Genomic DNA, 21,734 nt, shown 5'->3' on the forward strand with positions numbered 1-21,734 from the left:
GGACTATTATACCTAGCTCAGATGTCTCCTGTGTTTTCTTTTCAACTGATCTTTAATCTTTCTCCTTTACACTACTATGATTCATACTACAGGGTAGAGTTGAAGTTGAGTTATCATCATTTATGTCAATTACTAAGGATTTCACTACCCAGAGTCAAACTCTTGATAATGACATTTAAATACTATTAAAAACAAACAGTCAAAGACTGTGTGATCCTGTAGTAAGACTGAGGATCACATTGGTTTGTGATGCTGTGGAGATCTGGATGTCCATTCTGGAGGGTTTTGCACATCTCCCCCATTCTGCTCACCCAGCAGCTTTCACACATGCGCAATTCAAGACAGATAATCAAAGAAGTAACAGACCTCTAGAAAAATCAATTTCACGGATAATTTTTTCTTCTCTATTGAGGTTGACTGTGAAGTTGTTCATGATCTCATAACCTTGTTCTATTTTCTCCATCTGAAACGCCTTCGATGCTTCTGTGATCCTGCAGTAAAGACACTTGTTATTTTCTGTTACTATTTAAAGTCCAGTGACCTTGGGTAAAAATGAAAAGTGTGGTGTTCAATCAAAGCGAAAGTACTCACTTTTGCAACAGGGTCTTGGCATTCTGTGAAAGCAACAGAGATGAGCTTACTTGATCTCTTTTCATGAAGTTGGCAAGATTTAATTCCTCTACTTGTGAGTCTAAATCTCCTAGCTCAGGTCCTAAGTGGCACCCTCTCTACTTAATATCGAATGGATGAAGCTTTTAGTTAATGAAATAGACTTTTAAATGAGATATGAATAAAATAGTGAAAATGTGATCACAGTTAATTCTCAGCACCCACCCTTTGGGTTTGTGTCTCTGGTGCCAAAAAGCATTACCTGCAGAAACACTGCCATTTCTGGCTCATCCATGAACTGGATTCCTGACTCCACCAACTTTGATACATTCTCCAGGTGATCAGAATACTTTCTGATAAGAGTTCGGACATGCTCCAGTTTCTCCTCCTGTGTTCGGGTGATGGCTTGGGTCATTTCGGTCTTCCTCTCCTCCAGGATGCCATACAGGTGATCAAACTTCTCACACAGGTCCTGTTTCTGCTTTCTGCAGCACTCCTGTTAGTTGGGTTAACTAAGGTTACAATTGATTGTGAGGAAAATCACCTGGATATTTTAGGAGACAAGAGTATTTACCTATGGAAGATATGGACATTTCTTTCCCCTTCAGCTGTATCTGTAGGTATAAACACTGTGGTAACGTTTTAAAAGCTGAACATCATTGTTTAACTTTCTGAAATCCCATAATAGTCACCACCTATGATACATACCTACATCTGCTCAAGAGAAATGTTGAAAGAAAGCCCTCCCCCCCAACTTCTGCAAATCTAACACATTTGCTCACATTTACTCTGTGTGGCTGATGCCTCATGAATCCATGTTAAATCACCATTAACCCTCCAGCACTCCCATTCATCTGCCTTTGGTTTTTACATCTCTAGGAGGCTCAGTGTGTGTGCCAGTGTCTCAAGATGTGACTGTCTCTGTATCCAGAGCCTCAGGGATGGGAGCAGGTTGAGATACACAGTTATCTCACTTCACTTTCCTGCCATGACAACCCAAGTAATTCATGTCTGACACCAGTGATCTCGTAGGGACCTTTGTCTCACTCTCTTTCAGCTTAGTAAACCCTTTGTGGCCAGATCTTGCCTTCTTCTTATGTTTTGAGCATTTCCTTGGAAATAGGCTCTGGGTCTGCCTACAAGTGGAAGCCTGCTCCACAAACACACAAAAAAGGTCTTTGTACTCTAGCTTTCCCTTTATTTTATGTTTGAATGCTTTGTCTGTCTTCACAGAACTTAGAAGAGGACATTTGGATGCCCTAGAACTGGGGTTACAGATAGTTGTGAACTACTATGTGGGTGACAGGAATTGAATCTAGGCCTTCTGTAAGAGTAACCAGTACCCTTAACTAACAAGCCATCTCTCTAGTTCTTCCCTAGTTGTTTAATGGTGTATGTGTTGGTTTTGTCTTTTGTTTGTTTGTTTGAAGTTTGTGTTTGGTTTTGGTTTGTTTTTCGTTAGGGTCTCACATTAAAGCTCAAGCTATCATGAAACTCACTATGTAGCCCAGGCTGGCTTCAAAACACTGCCTCAGTCTCCCACATATTCGTATTAAAGGTATATGTTCCACTTTTTATGGACATAGTGACACAGAGTTTCATGTAACCCATCCTGGCCTTCAGTGCCCTATGAAGCCAACACTGGCCTCAAACTTCTGATTCTCTTGCCTCTCTCAGTTGCTGAGACCACAGGCATGCACCACCATCACCATTCCTGAACATTATTTTCACTTTCTAAACACCTTGTAATGCATGTAGAAGATCCTGCGGGTGGAACTATTTAGATAGCATGGCTACCATCTACCTCTTGGTACATTCAGCAAACAACTCTTCAGTACGCTGTTTGTGCTCCACAAGAGTCGAGAGATACAAAAATGAACAGGACCGTGGTTCCTGTTCTTCAGTTGCTCACAGTTTACTTGAGGAAACTGGGGGCTAATAGTATGATGTATTTATTATAAGAGGCTGCATAACGGAAGTGGCTCATACCATATCTCTGAGCAGCAAGATGTGGAGTATTATTTCAAACCTTAGTGTAGACAAGGGAAATACAAGTGTGGGCTCAGGAAAAACTTCCTAGAAGTGTCTCCTAAGATTGGCCTTAAAGAATAAGTAGAAATGAAAACAGGAAAGGATGTGACAAGGATTAGAGTGATGGCAAGTGTCAAAGTGACCAAAGGCCTGTTAGATCAGACACTGTTGGGCTTGCCAAAGATGCATTAGAACTGAAGTCTGCTAGTAGCTTTCCAAGAGAGCCATCTTTTATTATAGTCACTTTGTCCAAAGTTTATCAGCAACCATGTGCCCACTGTAGTCCTGAAACTGCAGTCCTGAAACTTGTCTTTCTGATGTTTAGAAGTGCCACTGCTGGCTCGAGACCCCTTATGTACAACAATGCCAAGCAACCAGAGCTTCCAGGGACTAAGCCGCTACCCAAAGACTATACATGGACTGACCCTGGACTCTGACCTCATAGGTAGCATTGAATATCCTAGTAAGATCACCAGTGGAAGGGCAAGCCCTGGGTCCTGCTAAGACTGAACCCCCAGTGAACTAGACTGTTGGGGGGAGGGCGGCAATGAGGGGAGGGTTGGGAGGGGAACACCCATAAGGAAGGGGAAGGGGAAGGGGAAGGGGAAGGGGAACGGGAGGGGTTAGAGCGATGTTGGCCTGGAAACCGGGAAAGGGAATGACAATTGTAATATAAATAAGAAATACCCAATTTAGTAAAGATGGAGAAAAAAACAAAAAAAATATACACAATTTAATAAAGATGGAGGGGGAAAAAAAGAAAAAGAAAAGAAAAGAAAAGAAGTGCCACTGCTAAGCAGGAATGTAGAATATTTTTTCCTCTATAAATTGTATCCTAGCAACATGTATGGTTCATGATATACTAAGATGTGATCTGATAAAACGCCTACCATTTACCTTTGGTTTTCTTTTCTGTTACTTACTGTTACTTTCTGTTACTGGGAGGCAATTCAAGTCTATGACAGTGAAATTTAAATCATTTGTAATGAGACTGATGTGAAACCACAGAGTCTAGTATATTTTCTTAATGAGTAATAAATGTACTCAGTGGTTTAAATAAAACAACTATATTTCTGTTATTTTCAGCTATAAGTATTATTTTGTTTCTAATTAGGTTTTTAAGTCATTTCCACAGATCTGATGTTAATCCAATTTTTATCATTTTAACAGCAATGTTCATCCATTTATACCTAATGGTGTGGGAAGTACTAATACAGGCTTGGTTGATGCTCTAAATGTAGGCATTATATCATTGAAACTTTGAAAACCTCTTATAATTTTACCAGAACCACACAACAAATGATGTCATCATTCTTCCAATTTAGACTCAAAGTCCTTAACTTGACTCCTTCAGTTATATGATCTTGAAAGTCTGTGGCTATTAGAATGCTATAATGTTATAAATGAGCTCACCCCTGTGTAAAGTAAAATTCAACGGAGATGTTGTGTTAAAGGATGTTCTACATCCATTCTTGGTACCTGGCCTGAAGTCAACAAGTCTGAACTCCTTCATCATGGCTACTCCCAAGTCTCCAACTGTGCCCATCCTTGAAAGTAGCCTCAACATTTTTATATAAAGTGAGGTAAGCCTGGTCTGTAGGGATAACCACCACATTCTCTCTTGGACCTGGATCCTAGTTTGAATTTTAGTTTGTAACTTAATTTAGTGTCTGTAGAGGCTGGGAAGCAACAATAGCACAAAGGCCCATAAAAGAGCAGAGGAGAAGAAGCCTTAGAAGAGAGGAGAGTAGCGCATTGTATAAAGGTAGAGGAGGGGATACTGAATGGAAAGGTTTAAGTAGAGATGGGGCATGGGGTGGGATTCGAGAAGAGAAATTAACAGAAATTCGGGGTGTATGAAAAATCCCGCTGCTTTGTCAGTTAATTTTAAAATATAATCAAAACTGACTTTGACCAGAGATATCCTAATGGGTAGATAACACTGCTCTCAGGAGTATGTCCTGTGTGGTACATTCTCCTCTGTGTTGTCAGAGAGGCCTCAGAGGCTCCTAAAACAGACAAGGTAATGTCATGGCTTCTGATTGGCCACCAAAACTAGATGGTAAGACTCTATTACCAAAGGTATCATACACATTGGTTGGAGGACATAATCAATGTGAAGCTGAGCTGGATACCTTTCCCAGCTGGGTAGTTTTCATAGGTGCTGTTTGTTCATGCTGCTAGAGGAGAAAATCCACGAATAGTCTTAGCCATTAATGGACCATCATATGGGTGGCAAAATGCTATGGGAAGAACTATGTACTTTTCTGAAGTTTAGGGAACTAATGACTTCTACTATAATCCTGGTCTACGGATCATGTCTGGGGAGGTCATAGACCCTAGGTGGAAACCTACTATTCTATTATTGTTTACAGAATGGGCATGTTCTCAAACTGCCATCTAATATGTACATTCATACTTAGAGATTACATTGTACTGGGCATGGTTCATGAAGATACTTATAACTGGTCAAAGTGTTCAGAACAAGTGGTGGTTGATTCCTGGCCCTACATGATACATCTATGTCACTCCCTTCCTCAAAGCTCAAAGAACATCACAGAAGTGAGGAAGGGGGATGGGAGGGGACTGAATATAAGAGCCAGAGACAGGGAAGAATGCTATAAAATGCCATCTTCTGAATATGACCTGGCGGTGGCACTCCTGAACTCATAGAAGCTATAGTTACTTATCAAGATCTGAACAAGATTGAGCTCCTGACATTGCTTATGGGGAGGAGGGCTTATGAGTTTTTATCCTGGCTTAGGAACTATTGTCAGTTAATGGCTTCTGGGAGAAAGGGTGGATTCTTTTCCAAATTATTGCCACTGCTAACTTGTTCATGTTGCAGTAAATAGTCCCATATGTAGGTTCATGAAAACAACCTAAGTAAATACAGTCATATAACAACAGAAAGTAGGAGAAAGTTTTGGGAAGAAGAAAATATTCAGACAGTGGTATTGGGAGGAAGATACGATCAAAATACTTTATGCACATGAAATTGTCAAAGAATAAAAAAATTAGTTGGGGTTTGTTTTTTTGTGTGTTTTGTTTTTGTTTGTTGTTGGTGGTGTTGTTGTGTTTTCAAGACAAGGTTTCTTTATGTAGTCCTGGCTGTTCTGGAACTCACTATTTAGACCAGGCTGGATTCAAATCACAGAGATCCATCTGCCTCTGGAATGCTGGGATTAAACATGTGTACCACCAAGTTCAGCCCAAACAATAAAAATTATAAAATTACATAAAATGTTTGTGAACTGAGCAAAGGCTACTTATTAGATCTACTCTGTTGAAAGTGGGCTCTTAAAGGCAAAACTCTCAAAATATTTTAGATTTATATTCTGTAGTTTATTGTGTCAACAAATTAATTAACTGCTTGCTATCTACCAGGCATCACACAGTCTAAAACTTTGCCATGATTTTCCAGTGTTTTAGAAATGGCAAATATGAAATTAATTATACATGATAAATGCAAAACAAAATGAATATATTTTTCTAATTTATAGCAGAAAAGAGGCATGTTCTCTATTGTCTATTTGGCCTTTAACATAATTCTGTGCAGACTGGGACAAAAACAAAAAACAAAAGTCTCCCCCTGGAATATGAAACTTCAGCTTTCACCCCTGGAATCCTAAGATTAGAACGCTGAAGCTTTGATAAAATATGATTTTCAGGTAACCTAATGTGATTCACACAGGAAAAGCTCTAGAATGGCAAGTCTCACTTATTCGTTCTTTTCCCTCTGTGGCTGACTTGCTGCCCCTCTATTTTGGAGGCAGGACCACTAGAATGCCATCATCAAACAATAAACACCCTGGCTGTCAGTTTTCTTAGGTTAATTAAGGATCAGGCCTGTGCTACTTAATAAAATGTCAGTCTGAATTACATCCTTCCTGTGACTCTGTACATATGAACCTGCACTCCTCTTGATGGTCACTGTGTAGTAACCTGTGCTCCTCTCAATGGTCACTGTGTAGTAACCTGTGCTCCTCTCAATGGTCACTGTGTAGTAACTGCACTCCTCTCAATGGTCACTCCTCCTCAATGGTCACTGTGTAGTAACTGCACTCCTCTCGATGGTCACTGTGTAACTGCACTCCTCTCAATGGTCACTGATCACTGTGTAGTAACTGCACTCCTCTCAATGGTCACTGTGTAGTAACCTGTGCTCCTCCTCAATGGTCACTGTGTAGTACCTGCACTCCTCTCAATGGTCACTGTGTAACTGCACTCCTCTCAATGGTCACTGTGTAGTAACCTGTGCTCCTCTCAATGGTCACTGTGTAGTAACTGCACTCCTCTCAATGGTCACTGTGTAGTAACTGCACTCCTCTCAATGGTCACTGTGTAGTAACCTGTGCTCCTCTCAATGGTCACTGTGTAGTAACTGCACTCCTCTCAATGGTCACTGTGTAGTAACCTGTGCTCCTCTCAATGGTCACTGTGTAGTAACCTGTGCTCCTCTCAATGGTCACTGTGTAGTAACTGCACTCCTCTCAATGGTCACTGTGTAGTAACCTGTGCTCCTCTCAATGGTCACTGTGTAGTACCCTGTGCTCCTCTCAATGGTCACTGTGTAGTAACTGCACTCCTCTCAATGGTCACTGTGTAGTAACCTGTGCTCCTCTCAATGGTCACTGTGTAGTAACTGCACTCCTCTCAATGGTCACTGTGTAGTAACCTGTGCTCCTCTCAATGGTCACTGTGTAGTACCCTGCACTCCTCTCAATGGTCACTGTGTAGTAACTGCAGTCCTCTCGATGGTCACTGTGTAGTACCCTGTACTCCTCTCAATGGCCACTATGTTGTATCCTGCACTCCTCTCAATGGTCACTGTGTCGTAACATGAATAGTAGAATGGGGAAAATGTTGCCTTTATGGGAAAATGCAGATTTCTTTGTATATGTGTCTGCAGATAGAAAACTTTGAAGGATGGTCATTGCCTGAAAAAAAACATGTGAGTACAACCATATCTCCCTCTTCTCCACAAAACCTTATTCTCTTCCAGGATTTCCCCCTGCTTTTTTTTAATCATAGTTCTATATTGTAGTACTTTATCATAGATTAATGTCAATTTCCCATCCTTCCTTCCCTACTTTGATAGATAGTAATGTAAATAAGATACACAGTTTATGAACTTGTAAGGTTTTTTTCATATAGCTTCCATTTTCTTTTTGATATCTTTGGTTTCTACACTGTGTGTGTGTGTGTGTGTGTGTGTGTGTGTGTGTGTGTGTGTGTGTGTGCTGTAGCTAGTGAATTAAGATCACATCGGCTGCAGGATATAATCAATCTAGAACTAAGCTGGAAGCCCCCTCCCTGCTGGGTAGATTCATAGGGCTGTTCAGGCTGCTGGGAGAGAAGAGCCATCAACAGTCTTACCCATTAGTAAACCTTACGTGCTACAGTGTTCACTCCTCAAAACACCAAAGTTAGGGAAACCACTTAACCTCAGGACAATTGTTAAAAGATGCCGCGTACACTTCTGACAGATCAGATTGGATAATTGATGATGTCTCTCTGACTCTACAGCTCCAAGATTCTGTAACTTAGAAATGTGGAGATGTTTCTGATGTTCTTCAGGCTACAGCATTCCCTTCTCCAGTCCCAGCCAGTTTTAGAGTGTCACCAACAGGAGACATAGCCATCAGACCCAGTTTAGGTATGTGCCATAGGCATGGCAGAAAAATTCTGAAGTGATTCTGAGCGCTGCTTTCACCATGTAAGGAGTACAGCTCTGTGTCTAAAATAGCCTGAAGATAGAGCCTGAGCCTGGCCACTTGTCACTGAGCAACTGCCGTTCCACCACCCATTTATGTCTCCACCACATTCCTCCAGCATTCATCGGGACACACTTGTGCAGAAATGCAGCTGCATGTGAGATACAGCACTTCAACAGTCCCATTCCACACCCCGTCCCCCGCCCCCCGGAGAAAAAAACAGACATCAAGTTAATAATACCGAACAAAGAACCATCTTAAGTGAAACAAAGATAGCAAGCCCAAGCATTCGTTTGCAAGGCTCCAGTTATAAACCCTTAGAGGAGTCCCAGGAACACAGAGTAGAATCTTTCTAATAAAGGAACAAATTGAAGCTTTAGGTACAGGCTGAACTTCAGCCCCTGCCCTCTCAGTCTGCTCCCAAGCTCAGCAATATAATTCTGTATTGGCCGGAGGTCTGAGCTCTCCCAACTGATGGGCACTCTGTTAAATTACATTGTTCCTTCTTGTGAGGAGGATAGTTACGTGACATTTATATAATACTTGTTGTTTATATCATTGGCATCATGGCTTTTCTGGGCTAGTCCAGACCATGGAAAACCCTCCCCCTAGTTAAACCCTGTAAAGCCTAAGGGCAAGAGAACAGACTCAGGAAAGCCATGTGGCTTGATGAGAAGTTAAGTCACTGCACTCTGCAAATAGCATGAATCCAGGAAATGTTCTTCCTCCTTTGCTATCAGTATTCTCACAAGAATAGAGCAAATGCCAACTTCCCATTCATTTGTAGTTTTCTCCCTGGAGTGAGCTGCTCAACTTGGCCATTTTGACTAAGCAGGACCCTGATGATCTTCTTACAACATTTATAACAGGGCTCCAGTAAATCAATTGATTATCATCCAGACAAGTGTACGTATTCCATGATGATTCAAGGTGGCGTGATATACCACTAATCTCCTTAAATGTTCCTTTTACCACAATTCTCTCATTACAACAGTGTGAAGCAGTATTATCGTGCCACTGTAAAGGAGGGAAGTTGAACAAATAACATAAGTTGTTCCATCTCCTACCACCCTATGGGGTTTATAGGTGTGAAAAGTGGATGCTTGCCTGATCTCAAACCTTTTGAAACAGAGCATAGGAGTCATAGTTAATGACCCCTACATCTCCAGATGTAACACATAAACAATGAGAAAGCCATACTTAGCCACACATCTGCTCATTCACACCAATGTTACTATCTATTAAAAATATTGGGCTCACTTGACAAAGGTGCAAAACATAGAAATACATAAGTAAGACATTGAAAATTGCCAGGCATGATGGCTTATGTCTCTATTCCCAGTATTCAGAAGGCTGAGAAAGGACATTACGATGAGTTCAAGGGCAACCTGGGCTACAGCTGATAATCTGTCATAACAAACAAACAACAAACAAAACCTCCAAGCCCAGTCCTGCTTTTAAAAGTGCTGGCCCTTTAGTATTGTCCTCTTGACTTTCCTCCCATGAAAGTACTGGTTAGACATAAGTACAGACATTCAAAACAGTCATTACGAACCAGTATATCCTACACAATATGCATAACCCAATACTGCTGATGTTTGTTTTTATCTTATTTTCTTAAGAAGTCCAACAACTGAAATAAACACATGAGCATGGATAGATTTTACCTTTCTTCAAAGCACTGAGGAGCTGGACTAGGTGACTTTGTGTACCAGAAAATTGTTCTTTATCCTCAGCCATTATTTTTATTTTATTTTTATACAGGTTACTCTAGAACTTCTAATCCCCCTGACACACCTTCCTGAGTAGCTGGGATTAGAGGTGTGCAACACCAAACCTGGTATGAAAATGAGCACTTTAAAGACCACCAACATCTTAATGACATGGAAGTAATAATATACCCGCTTTAGAAATCTGTGGAAATCTGTACAAAAGTGTGCCATGTTGGATGGAGTCATTACCAGTAAGAAAGGTCGATGATTCTGACCTTGGCTGCTCTCCATACTGTCCCTAACTAAACTCCTTCTGCTGATATAGCTTTAAACCTGTACTTTCTTGGCTTGCTCTCAAGTGTAACTAGAGACAGCTGCTTCCTGCTGAGACCCTGGCTGGCCTCTGTGAGAGATGCCTGTTGTCCTTTCTAGCATAGCCAGAATCAAGTTGTTACCCTCACTCAAGACCTCAGTGGACCACAGCTCTTTCCACACATCTCCTGATGTCTTTATCCCAGACAGGAAGCCAGACGCTCCAGAGAGTCCCAGGAGGTGGCTAGAGATTGCCTCGCTCAACACAAGTAACAGGCTATTTATAACACACCAGACTGAACCCAGCCCACAGTGGACTGCTGATTCATGGCCAGTGCCTGACTGAGCTCCATTGTAAATAAGAGGAAACAGTTTATATTCTCCATTTCTGAATCTCTTAGGCTCTTTGCCAAAAGAAAATAATTCTTCCGTAAGTAAATCTCTGTGTATCAAAGATCTTTTTAGTAATATGAGTGTGAAGAAGAAAGGAAATTGATTTTGGTGATGTGTAAATCTAAGATGGGATAATTACAATCAATTGAAGTCCTGAAGCCATCCTCTGGAAATGGTCTTAGACTTAAATAGACTTTGTCTTGATAATAGAAAAGTAATAAGACCACACACTTCATGCCAGGTACTGTGCTGGGCGTCTTCATTGAGCCTGTAGTCTGTACAGAGTAAGCGTGGTTGTCCCCTTTTCACAGAAAAGGAAACCAAGGCACTGGACATGCTTATAGTAATATGTATGGACTTAAAAACATGATTCTAGATTCTAGGTTCAAAATACAAAGAAAATACAATGCAATAGCATTTGTAAAATTAAAAGGCATGCATACTATGATGATTTGAATGAGAATAGTCCCCTAAGGCTCACATATTTGAATCTTTGGTCCCTAGTTGGTGGAACTTTCTCTGGAAGGATTAGGAGGTCTGGCCTTATTGGGAGAGGAGTGTCATAGGGAGTAGGCTTTGAGGTTTCAAACCCACGAGGCTCAGTCTCTCTGCCTCAAACTTGAAGATACGATGTAGGGATGTATGTTCTCAGCTACTTCTGTAGTGCCATACCTGCCTGTTGCCATGCTCCCCATGATAATTGTGATGGACTGAACCTCTGAAACTGTAAGCAAGTCCCCAGTTAATGCTTTCTTTTAAGTTGCCTTGGTCATGATGTCTCTTCATAGCAACAGAAAGTAACTAAGACATACATGTATAAAACAATCTGTGTTTTATAAGAGTGCACACACACAAAGAACTGTTACCTTTGGGAAATGAAGACAAAGGGAAACAAGAGATAATAAGAGAGGCCTGCACACAACAATGAAGAGGGTGTGGCAAAAGTGAGGTGGTTAGCGTCTCATCCTGTTAACCACTATTGGGGAGATTTTTTCCCCAATCAGGGTCCTCCTGATGATTGCCAGGAGAGCACAGGTGTGTAGTTCACACCTTTACAAGACTTCCTGAAGCACCGATCAGCATATCTGAAGACTGTTCCATTTCCAGGAAGAAATCTTGTTAAATAATAACAACAATACTCATTTCCATTGCTGGCCACTGATTTGGTTTGTTGCTAATCTCTCATAAGGAGTTGACTGAGGAAGAGTGTGCACACAATAACTGTCTGAGCAACTGTGATAAAAATCTACCTCATCAAGCTCAGGTGAGTTCTCCAAAGCACCAGAAATTGTTTCAGAGATATATCAGGAAGGAGGGAAAGGATGGAACATTGGGAGGGGGTTTCTAGTGTATCACTGAGACACTCACTATTTCCTAGGAGTCTCAGGATTGGTTTTGATTCCCTTTGAGTCAGCTGACTTACCTCAATAGTTTTACAGGTGTCCTCCAGCTGGCTGATCACATCCTGGACTCTATCGTTGCTTCCCACAAGTACAGCAATACCATCACTGAGCTCTGACTAATGAAGAGAAAACAAGACTCAAGATATTAGGGCTTTCCCAACCATGGATGGTTATGGCCTGCTCACAGCATTGCCCTCAAGGGGGGTTAATCCCTAAGGAGTAAGCAAGCCTACAGACAAGCTCCAAGCTCATGAATTTCTCCTGAGACATATTCTTATCATGGATGAAGAAGAGGAGGCTGCTCTTCCAGTTTAGGCTGGTAGGATGGCTCAGTACTGCCCTCCAGCCTCTGACCCCAGAGAAGAAGTCTGAGGATGAAGGTGGCCAAGGAAGGCCAGAATTCTGTGTCATTATTAATTAAATACCTGTAAGAGGTAGGTGTGGGGTATGACTCTTTATACAAAACCCAGAAAATATAATTAATCCCATCTAAAGACTGAGGCTGGGGCCAGTCATGGGAAACCTGTGAGCCTCTTGATATTTCAAGCAAACTTTGATATATACTTGGCTTTAGGATGAGGCTCCATAATTTTCACATTATTGATGGAGAACTGGAATCTGTTAAAAAACACAAAGAAAACCTAATTATAAGCTATCGATAATAGTGTATTGAAGCTGGAGGTTTCTAAACATTACATAAGTAGAACAATGTGACAGATACAAATATGTGACATTTGGAACTCAAAATGAATTGTTTGTCTAATGCAGTTCAGGACTAGTTTTACTTGAGCAATAAATGCAGTAAATATTCAACTAGTGTGTGTATGTATATCTCAATCCTATGATTCGAATACAGTGCAGATACATGCAAATGCTCACTAGACTGTCACAGAAGCTTAAATCTGTAACTTGTTACTGACTTTAGCAGTGACAATACAACTTTAAAATCCCTGTGCTCTTCTGACCTAAAATATTTTTTCATTCCTATTTACCCTCCTCCTAATCTGGCCTAAACTTCTCAAGGTTATTGAGAAAGATATATAACCAATATAAACCTGAATTTTCCCACCCGTGAAAGGAGAGGTCTAATAAACCTGGGCATAAGGTATTTAAAACCTACAGTCTTCTCTACATGTGAAAGGTAACATGGAAACCTATTAGTAAACAAGAAGCTACTCTGACCAAAGAAGAAAGAGCTGGGAGTCCTACTTCCCATCCCTCTGACCATCCCATGGACTTCCAGGCCTCTGAGGGAAGTAGTCAAAAGCCGATACCATACAGTTCTACTATGCTAGGCCTTGCAGCTAAGGGGTCCGAGCAAGGAAAATAAAAATTAAGTTGAAAATAAATAACAGCAACAAATGCAAGTCATTGTTACTGGTCGTAGCAGGTACCGCAAAGTTTGCCTTTCAGATTGATTTCAACTCCAGTCTCTGATAAAAGTTGAAATCAATGATTCTAAGTCAAAGAAATTAAAACATGACTGATCTACTGACATACATACACCTTTACTTGCATAGAAACATAAATTCCAGGCTCCTGCTACATGGTGCAGGGCTGATGAGATGCTATAAAGACTGTATTGAGTTGGAGTGAAAGTGAGGGACATGTACTACATTCAGAGAGTGCGTTGAAGGACAGCAGGAGGCACAGACTTTAAGTTGTTTTGTAGCTGTGTGCCATGACTGTGAGTCATACAAGGAGTTGGTGAGAAAAGGCTTTGAGGAAGGCAGGAGAACAGTTTATAGATGAACAATAAAAATAATTCTAGGACTGGAAAGAGAGAGTGAAGACCATCTCATTCTTATCTGTAGTTTTAACTCCGAGTCATCTTTATCAGCTGGCATTTGATCAGCCCCCTAATGCTATGTATCTTTAGCTACCTCCAAAGGTCACAGAGTCCTTCTGCACTTTTTTCTCTTTTTTTCTCTGGCCACCTCTCTGGGCAACTCTGTAACTTTGAAGGGAATGGAATTTGAGACTACTTCCGGTAAGGCCTTCCACTTCCTGTGTGGCCTTCCTCTTCCTGTGGGACCTTCCACTTCCTTTGGGTCTTCTACTTCCTGTGAGGCCTTCTACAGCCCTCCTCCCCTTTGTTGTGCTCCCCTCTTTGGGCACATGAAGCTAACGCACTAATGCTTAGAAGGGGATGAGGAGAGGAATTGAACTTCCTACCTTCTGCCTCTGGAACACATGGGTCAGAGGAGCCACCTGGCAGTCCTTATGAGCGCCAAAAACCTTGCACAGGGAGCAGGTGGGCACTTCACAGTTCAGACAGTAGATGTTGATGCGTTCCTCTTCATGCTCCTCACACATGGGCTGGTCCAACTTTTTTTCTGGCCTGGGAAGAGGTAAGGAGATAAATAACTATCAACATCCACCGGGGCAGAGCAGAGGGGTGGCAAGCTTTGCAAACCCTATTGGTCCCTGACCTTCCAACCCTATCCTGAAGACTCCCAAAGCCCTTGCATGTTCAGTTGGGTGGGAGGTGCTGACAAATCTCCATCTGCTTGAGCACTTGGGACCAGAGACACTGATGTATAACATTCTTCAATTAACATTTAAATTTTAAACTGTGTTTGCTTCAGTTCAAGATTTAAAAACTGCCTCGTGGAATTCCTGAAAGTTCAACACTGGTCTCTGGCCAGCCATTTGGAATTCCTCCAGCTCTGTGCCCACAGATGAGCTTATAGGTTTCTCATGAAGAAGAGGAAGCTACTGCTAAGCTGCATCTCCATTTTAGGCTAGTGGGATTGCTCAGTGCTGCCCCTCCAGCCTCTAGACCCAGAAATATTTCCCACCTACAAGTCTGAGAATTGAGGGGCCAAGGAGACACAGGACTAGGTAGGTGTGGGTGTTACCTCCTTACATAAAACCCTTAATATTTGATGTATCCCATATAAAGACTGAGCAAGATGGCTTGGTGGGTAAGGAAGGGCACTTGCTACCAAGCCTGACCTACATGGTAGAAGGAAAGAACTGACTCTTATAAGTTGTCCTCTCTATAAGTATCAACTACACACACACACACACACACACACACACACACACACACACACACACACACACACACACACATACACACACACACACCATAAATAAATACCTGTATTTTTTAAAAGTTAAGACTCAGATTGTTAGAAATTGAAAATAAATCCAAATTCAAAAGTTTCCTTATATTCCCAGTGTAGCTATGTAGAAGCATCCCACTGCAGCCACTACTTCTTTTCAGTTGCTGTTGAAATATGTTTCTTAAAAACAATAGGATTGCATGGATGAGAAATCAATTTAACAGTTAATAGACAGGATTACTAAAGTCATAATGGAATAGAACACTGAACTGTGAGTTACTTTTAGTGAGGATTAAAAGTACTGACATGTGAAGGTTTTGTGTCAAGTATGTGTGTGGATTACATATGCGCATTGCATAATACATATGTACATTAAAACACACACATATATATATTCTATATCATTCAGATGTGTACAATGTAAATGTGTAGATGTATTACAATGTAAAACATACAAACATACTGTCTACTGTGAGTCATGAATCTAAGTGTTTGAACTCCCTGGTGTTGGTGTGTGGGATTGATCATGTAGCTGCAGTCCCAGACTCAGAAGGTAGAGGACATTTTGATTTATCGCTACTGTACTGGGTAGTAATTTGACATTGGTATCAATAAAAGCTGGGAAATATCTAGGTCTGCTAAGGAAGCTTCATGAGGTTCTAGGTCAAGATTTTGCAAGAGGAATTTTTATCTGGCCCCATAACTACATACGTTCATGAAATCTATGGTCTCTGGATTCACCCATGTATCCGGGACTCAAGCAATGAAACACGGCCATGCATGGAAAGACTGTTTCCCTTCTCAGGTCTGACCCGGAATTTGAGGCAATCTTCTTTTTTGCTGTATAGCCTGTGCCTAGAGCAGAGCCTCACAGAGGAGCCCTGCTGAAACATTGAGAGGAGACGGGAATTGGTTGAGGCTTTGAGGTCATCTGGAGACTAGGACTCACAAGCCAACCTCTGCCTGGTCAAAGCCCTCTGTACATTATGCTAACTTGGGCTTTGCTGGACTCTGGAGCATATTTGATGGAAAACCACAGCACAGGCATTCGAATGCCCTTTTCTTTCCTAGGCAGGTCCAGTTTAGCACATATTGTTAATGTCCTTGTGCTGTTATGATGTCAGCAGAAATGAGCAGAGACAGTGTTACAGAGATGGAATTCAGGAAACACACACACACATATTGAGCATGTGGAAAGAGCCAGACTTATATTTTATTTTTGTTTATGATTTAATTTACTCTTCTTTCATAATACATCGAGAATTGCTTCCCTTATTCATTAGTAGTTTTGCTGTTGGTTTGGTTGGACTTTTTGTTTTTGCTTTGTTTAGGAGCAATCTCTTCTAAATAAGTACATAAGAAAATCCTGTGTAGAACTTACACCAAACAACAGAGCTGAAATAAGTTTGGCATAGAGAATTGAAGATGTAAACACTGTCTATTAGAGTAGCTGAGCGCACAGTCATAGTTCCAGGCTCAGGGCTGAATGTTGGAAGTGCCTCTCACTGTTCAATACTGTGGAAACCTATAAATTGCTCTCTCTGGTCTCCTAAGTCTCTAGGGTTAGCATAGCTTATACTGAAGAGTGATCAGGAAGTCCTGGTGAGGAAGTTCAGTTAATGCTGTTGTAGTTAAAGTGAGCTGAAAGTTTAATTCCAGCTCAATTTCTGCATGTGTTGATGCGTGGCCTGAAACACAGGACTAAACCTTTGACATCAGTTTCTCTCATCTAGAAAACAGACTGAGGGTCTTCTAACTAAATGTGGCCGAATGAGCAGAGGCAATTATTTGTGTTTCCTGTGGAAACCTCCCTAAAGGGGAGGGGGGGAATAAAGACACATTAAAAAAACAAACAAACAAATGAACAAACAAAAAAAAAAAACATAAGGTAAGATGGCGTCTACCAAATGCTGAAAACAGGGAACGTCTAGACAATTTCTGCTGGTTACCCACTAGACAGACGCCTACAAGAAGCTGGGAGTCCTGGGAAATTTCAAGAATGGCAGTCAGAACTTGAACAGACCCTCTATGGAATATTGTGAGGGTGTGGGTGTGAGGGCAGGACATTTAACTCGGAGGACATTTTAAGAGATTCCATATGGGATTGTACTTCATAAAAGCACACTGTAAGCCGAAAGGGAAGACATGGTTTGAAACGGGAGTAAATAAAAACAATTCTCCATCAGAGTAGGGCCCAGCACTGAAAGGGCTCTCTCTGCAGCAGAGAGCTGATAGTCAATGCCGAACACAGAAAAACAAAAGCAGCAAATAGAAACATAACAGTAAGATACGCATGGGGTGGGAGAGTTGGCTCCGTGGTTAAAAGCACATATCGCTCTGGCAGAGGACCGGAGTTTGGTTTCCAGCCCATGTGGTAAGCTCATCACCAAGCATAACTCCAGTTCTAGGGAAGCTGCCACTCTCTTTTGACCTTTACAGGCATCTGGAACATACATGGTATACATACATGCATTCAGGCAAAACATTCATACATATGAAATGAATAAGTCTAAACATTTTTTTGTTTTGTTACAAAAAGACAAACCAATAGCACAACTCTCATTGGTGATAAACAGCAGGATACAGCTAGGAGAATTAAATTATTGCATTTGGGAAGTGAGAGCTAAGAGTGTGAGAGACCCCGCACACATGTAACAGATGTGCAGCTTGGTCTTCAAGTGGGTCCGGAACGACTGGAGCAGAGGCTATCCCAAAAGCCGTTGCCTATATGTGGGATGTGTTCTTCTAGCTGGGCTGCCTTGTCTGGCCTCAGTGGGGGAGGTTATGCTGAGCCTCACAGAGACTTGAAGTACCAGGGTTGGGGGGATACCCATGGAGTCCCCACCTGCTCAGAGAGAGGGGGAGGTGAGGATGGGGAAAGGACTGTGGAAGGGGGTGACTTGAGGGAGCAGTGATCAAGATGTAAAGTGAATAAGCAAAAAATAAATAAAATTTTTAAAGAGTGTGAGAGAGAATGATGGGAACAACCCTTCTCACTAAAGGCCTTGAAGTCTTGTTTAAGACTCTTTTAAAATTAAAATATTTAAAAATTTCATTCCCATTCGAGCTTTTGAAAGGGCTGGGGAAATGTCTTGATCAGTAAAGTGCTTGGACCTGAATGTAATTCTAAGCATCCTTTAGAAAGGACAGAAAACACTGTGGTGGCTTGTGCCTGTGACTCTAACCTGGTGAGGCTCAGGAGAGTCCCTAGAGCTTCCCAGCCACTTGTGCCTGTTTAAGTGACAGACCCTGTCTTAAAAGATAAAGGGGAGGGTGCGGTGGCAACAGAGACATCTGATCAACCACTGGTCTCCACATATACATGCCCAAACACCTGCTCACACGTGAACATGCAGTCATGCATGCATCACACACACACACACACACACACACACACACACACACACACACAATTTAGTAGGATGATAATAGAACCCACCTCAGAGATTTTTTTGGGAAAATCAAAGAATCACACCAGATTCACAGGTAAAGCTTCTGAACAGAGTGTGACACCCAACACAGTCATTTTGTTTATTGTATTAACAAATTAATCACTATGTTAAATAATAATATTAACCAAATTAGCACCTTCTCTTGCCCAGCCCAAACCGTGGATAGTGTGCCACCATACAGAATGCACTAACTACACTACATAAGGCCAGGATTTGTCAAGAGTCCAGCTGTCCTGTATGAGGCCAGAGTTGGACGATACTTCAAAAGCCCATCATTGCAGCATTTCCCCTTTCTGTTGACAGTACTAAAGTCTATGCCTAGGGTTAGTTAATTCTGTATACCCAGAGTTACTCTTTGTTTTTTTTTGTTTTGTTTTTGTTTTGTTTTGTTTTTTTTTTTGAGTTACTCTTAAGATCACCTAACACATCTCAAGGCTTGGGGTTCAGGTCTGTCATGACTTCCCAACTCCAGGAACAGCTAGTTTTATGTTACTAAGCCCCTTTTAGGCAACCCCAAAATCAACTTGAGTTTAATAAACAATGTAAGAATTTTGTAATCACAAAAGTATACCTGTTTCAGTCGGCTTTTGGTTTAGTGGTAGGCTCCCTGTTTTTCTACAATTCGTTCCTCAGCTCTTGAAGGAGCATCAGGCTGACTTCATTTGTAAGGTAGTTTTAGTTTTATTAACACACATTTTAACATTTCCTGTCTTCTAGATTTCATAATGCTATCATGTTCATGTATGAAGTTCTCACCAGGTGAGTGGAGAGACAGAAAAATCATTGTAATAAACAAAACACAGCAAACTGTGGTGTGCTTGTCCACGCTGCTAACACTGTGGAGCCTCTGTGATATTGTTACAGAGCTAACATTGTGGAGCCCTGCTCTGTGAAAGGCACTGGATCTGACACTGAAACGGTTGTCACAGAAATGCCTTTTAATGATTGGTTGCTTACTAGTTGTAATCTCTTAAGGAGACATCATCTACCCCTTCTCTTTCCTCCCTCCAAACCCTCCCATCTATACCTCTTGCTCCTTCAAACTCATGGGCTCTTTTTACATTGATATCACATACATATAGCTATACCTGTACACATTTCTAAATAAGACCTGCTCAGTCTATACAATTTTACTCTCATTATGTTTTCAGGTTTGTCTGTTTGGTGTTGGATAACCTGTTGGTGTGCCCTTCCCTGGGGAAGGCGTTCCCCTGCTCTCCGCACTCCTTAGCTGCCTGTAGTTCTTTGTGTGCTGAAGCCTTGTGGTCTTTCCCCATGCACTTTGGTATGCCTATTGTAGTTTTCCTTGTTCCGCTCGTGTTTAAGCAGTCATGTTGTGGGGGCAGTAAGAGGTGTAGCTTCTGACATTAATAGGAAACACAGTCTCACAGCAAACTCCCTGATCTGATGTCTCAGGATCTTTCCACCCCTTCTTCTGCAATGTTCTCTGAGCCTTTGGTGTGGGAATGATTTGTAGATGAATCCACTGGGATAACTCTGTTAAACACAACAAAATGCAGTGCAATCTGACTGTAACACGGTAACACTTTCCTCCTAGTGGAGAGATTAGGAAGCAAGAGAAACAGGTGTCTGCTGTGTGTCATCAATTCTTCCTCAGTTCCATCTATAGCCTGGTGCTATCTAACTTAGTTCTGAATCTTAGGCAGAAACTAATGGCCATAATAGTCACAATAATTGCATGTTATATTAATTGAACAACTTTCCTGCAAAGAGCACAGGGCGTTTATAGCTCTGCAGATGTTCCGTAAGCACAGGCCTCTTGTAATAAGGATCACAGCGGGTCCAGTTCTACACAATTTCCATATGGCTACCAAGGTTTTAGACTCAAATGACGTGTGCAGAATAGAGATAGGGGTCTTCACACCATGCCTTTTAGGAAGAAACTCTGTAGTTTCCTCTCTAGGAATTAAAGCGTATGTGGTATGATAAATAAGAAACCTTTTTACGTGTTCTAATGAATGGATTCCTGTGACACACCAACCAATCAGCAAGTGGGTGCCACTAAGAGTATTTAGTAGCAGGGGGAAGCCTGATTTCCCTTCCCATTTTTGTAAATGACGCTCCTGAAGACCAGCAGTATATCTTGCCTTGAATGTTCCAAAGCTCCGATATTATGACAGATGATGAGGTCAGAGTGTTTAAAAGTATAAATATGACTGTTGTTTAGACTACTTTAAGGCAAGACAATGAGGAACTGGGATTTTTGGAAAATGTTTCTTAACTTGTATACATTTTTGTCCCAGAGTTTCTCTGTATCAAAGGATCTGGAGTTTATGAACTGTCCATATATCAACAAGTCTATTGTTGTGTTTTACAAAAAAAGAAAAAGAAGATAGAGATATGTTTGGTTGTTTGGTGGAGGCACGGTATGCTGTGGGGAAGACGATGCTTTGCAGGTCCATGATGAGGCATCCTTTCCCTCTGAGGTACCAGCTACATGACAGTATAATATAGTTTATTTAGTGCATGGGAAGGGTAGTTGAGGGGGTGGGAGGAGAGAGAGAGAGAGAGAGAGACAGAGAGAGAGAGACAGAGAGACAGAGAGACAGAGAGACAGAAACAGACAGAGACAGACAGAGAGAGAGACAGGGGGGGAGGAAGATGAGGAAGAATAGGGGCTGACCAGGAGCACATGGAGAGAGATGGGGGAGGGGAATGGGGGGAGAAAGACAGAGTGGGGAAAGGGTAAGAAAGCAAGAGAACAGGAGCAAGAGACCAAAAGAGAGAGGAGCGGGCAAGCAGCCCCTTTAATAATGAGTTGGGCAGAGCCTACAAGAAATGCTAACGTCAATAATGAATGTAATCCAAGGATGTGGGGTAGATCCCACCTCTGTCAACATGACTCTCTTTGATGGCACAGATGCATGCACATCGGCTCCTTTCTTCCCTCCACACGCAACTCTGTCTCACTGAGAAGGAGTGAGGTGGAAAAGCCTTTTAGTGAACAGTTAACACAAGACCTGTAACAAACACGCAGTGCATCAGCCCACTGAGACTCACCCTCGGAGCAGCT

The 21,734-nt window shown here is 41.7% G+C and overlaps 1 protein-coding gene across 2 annotated transcripts in view; it reads right to left on the minus strand.

The window, feature by feature from the left end:
- Positions 1–21,734, minus strand: part of Trim55 (tripartite motif containing 55) — a 42,328-nt gene that overhangs the window by 19,648 nt on the left and 946 nt on the right. For both annotated transcript variants that reach the window (XM_032896803.1, XM_032896804.1), the window contains exons 3-7: positions 14,353–14,518; positions 12,198–12,293; positions 872–1,105; positions 592–614; positions 367–491 (exon numbers count right to left, since the gene is read on the minus strand). In XM_032896803.1, coding sequence (XP_032752694.1) covers positions 367–491; positions 592–614; positions 872–1,105; positions 12,198–12,293; positions 14,353–14,518 — 644 coding nt within the window. The remainder of the gene's footprint in view (positions 1–366; positions 492–591; positions 615–871; positions 1,106–12,197; positions 12,294–14,352; positions 14,519–21,734) is intronic.

The sequence above is a fragment of the Rattus rattus genome, chromosome 3 (assembly GCF_011064425.1).
Source record: "Rattus rattus isolate New Zealand chromosome 3, Rrattus_CSIRO_v1, whole genome shotgun sequence".
Classification (NCBI taxonomy): Eukaryota; Metazoa; Chordata; class Mammalia; order Rodentia; family Muridae; genus Rattus; species Rattus rattus.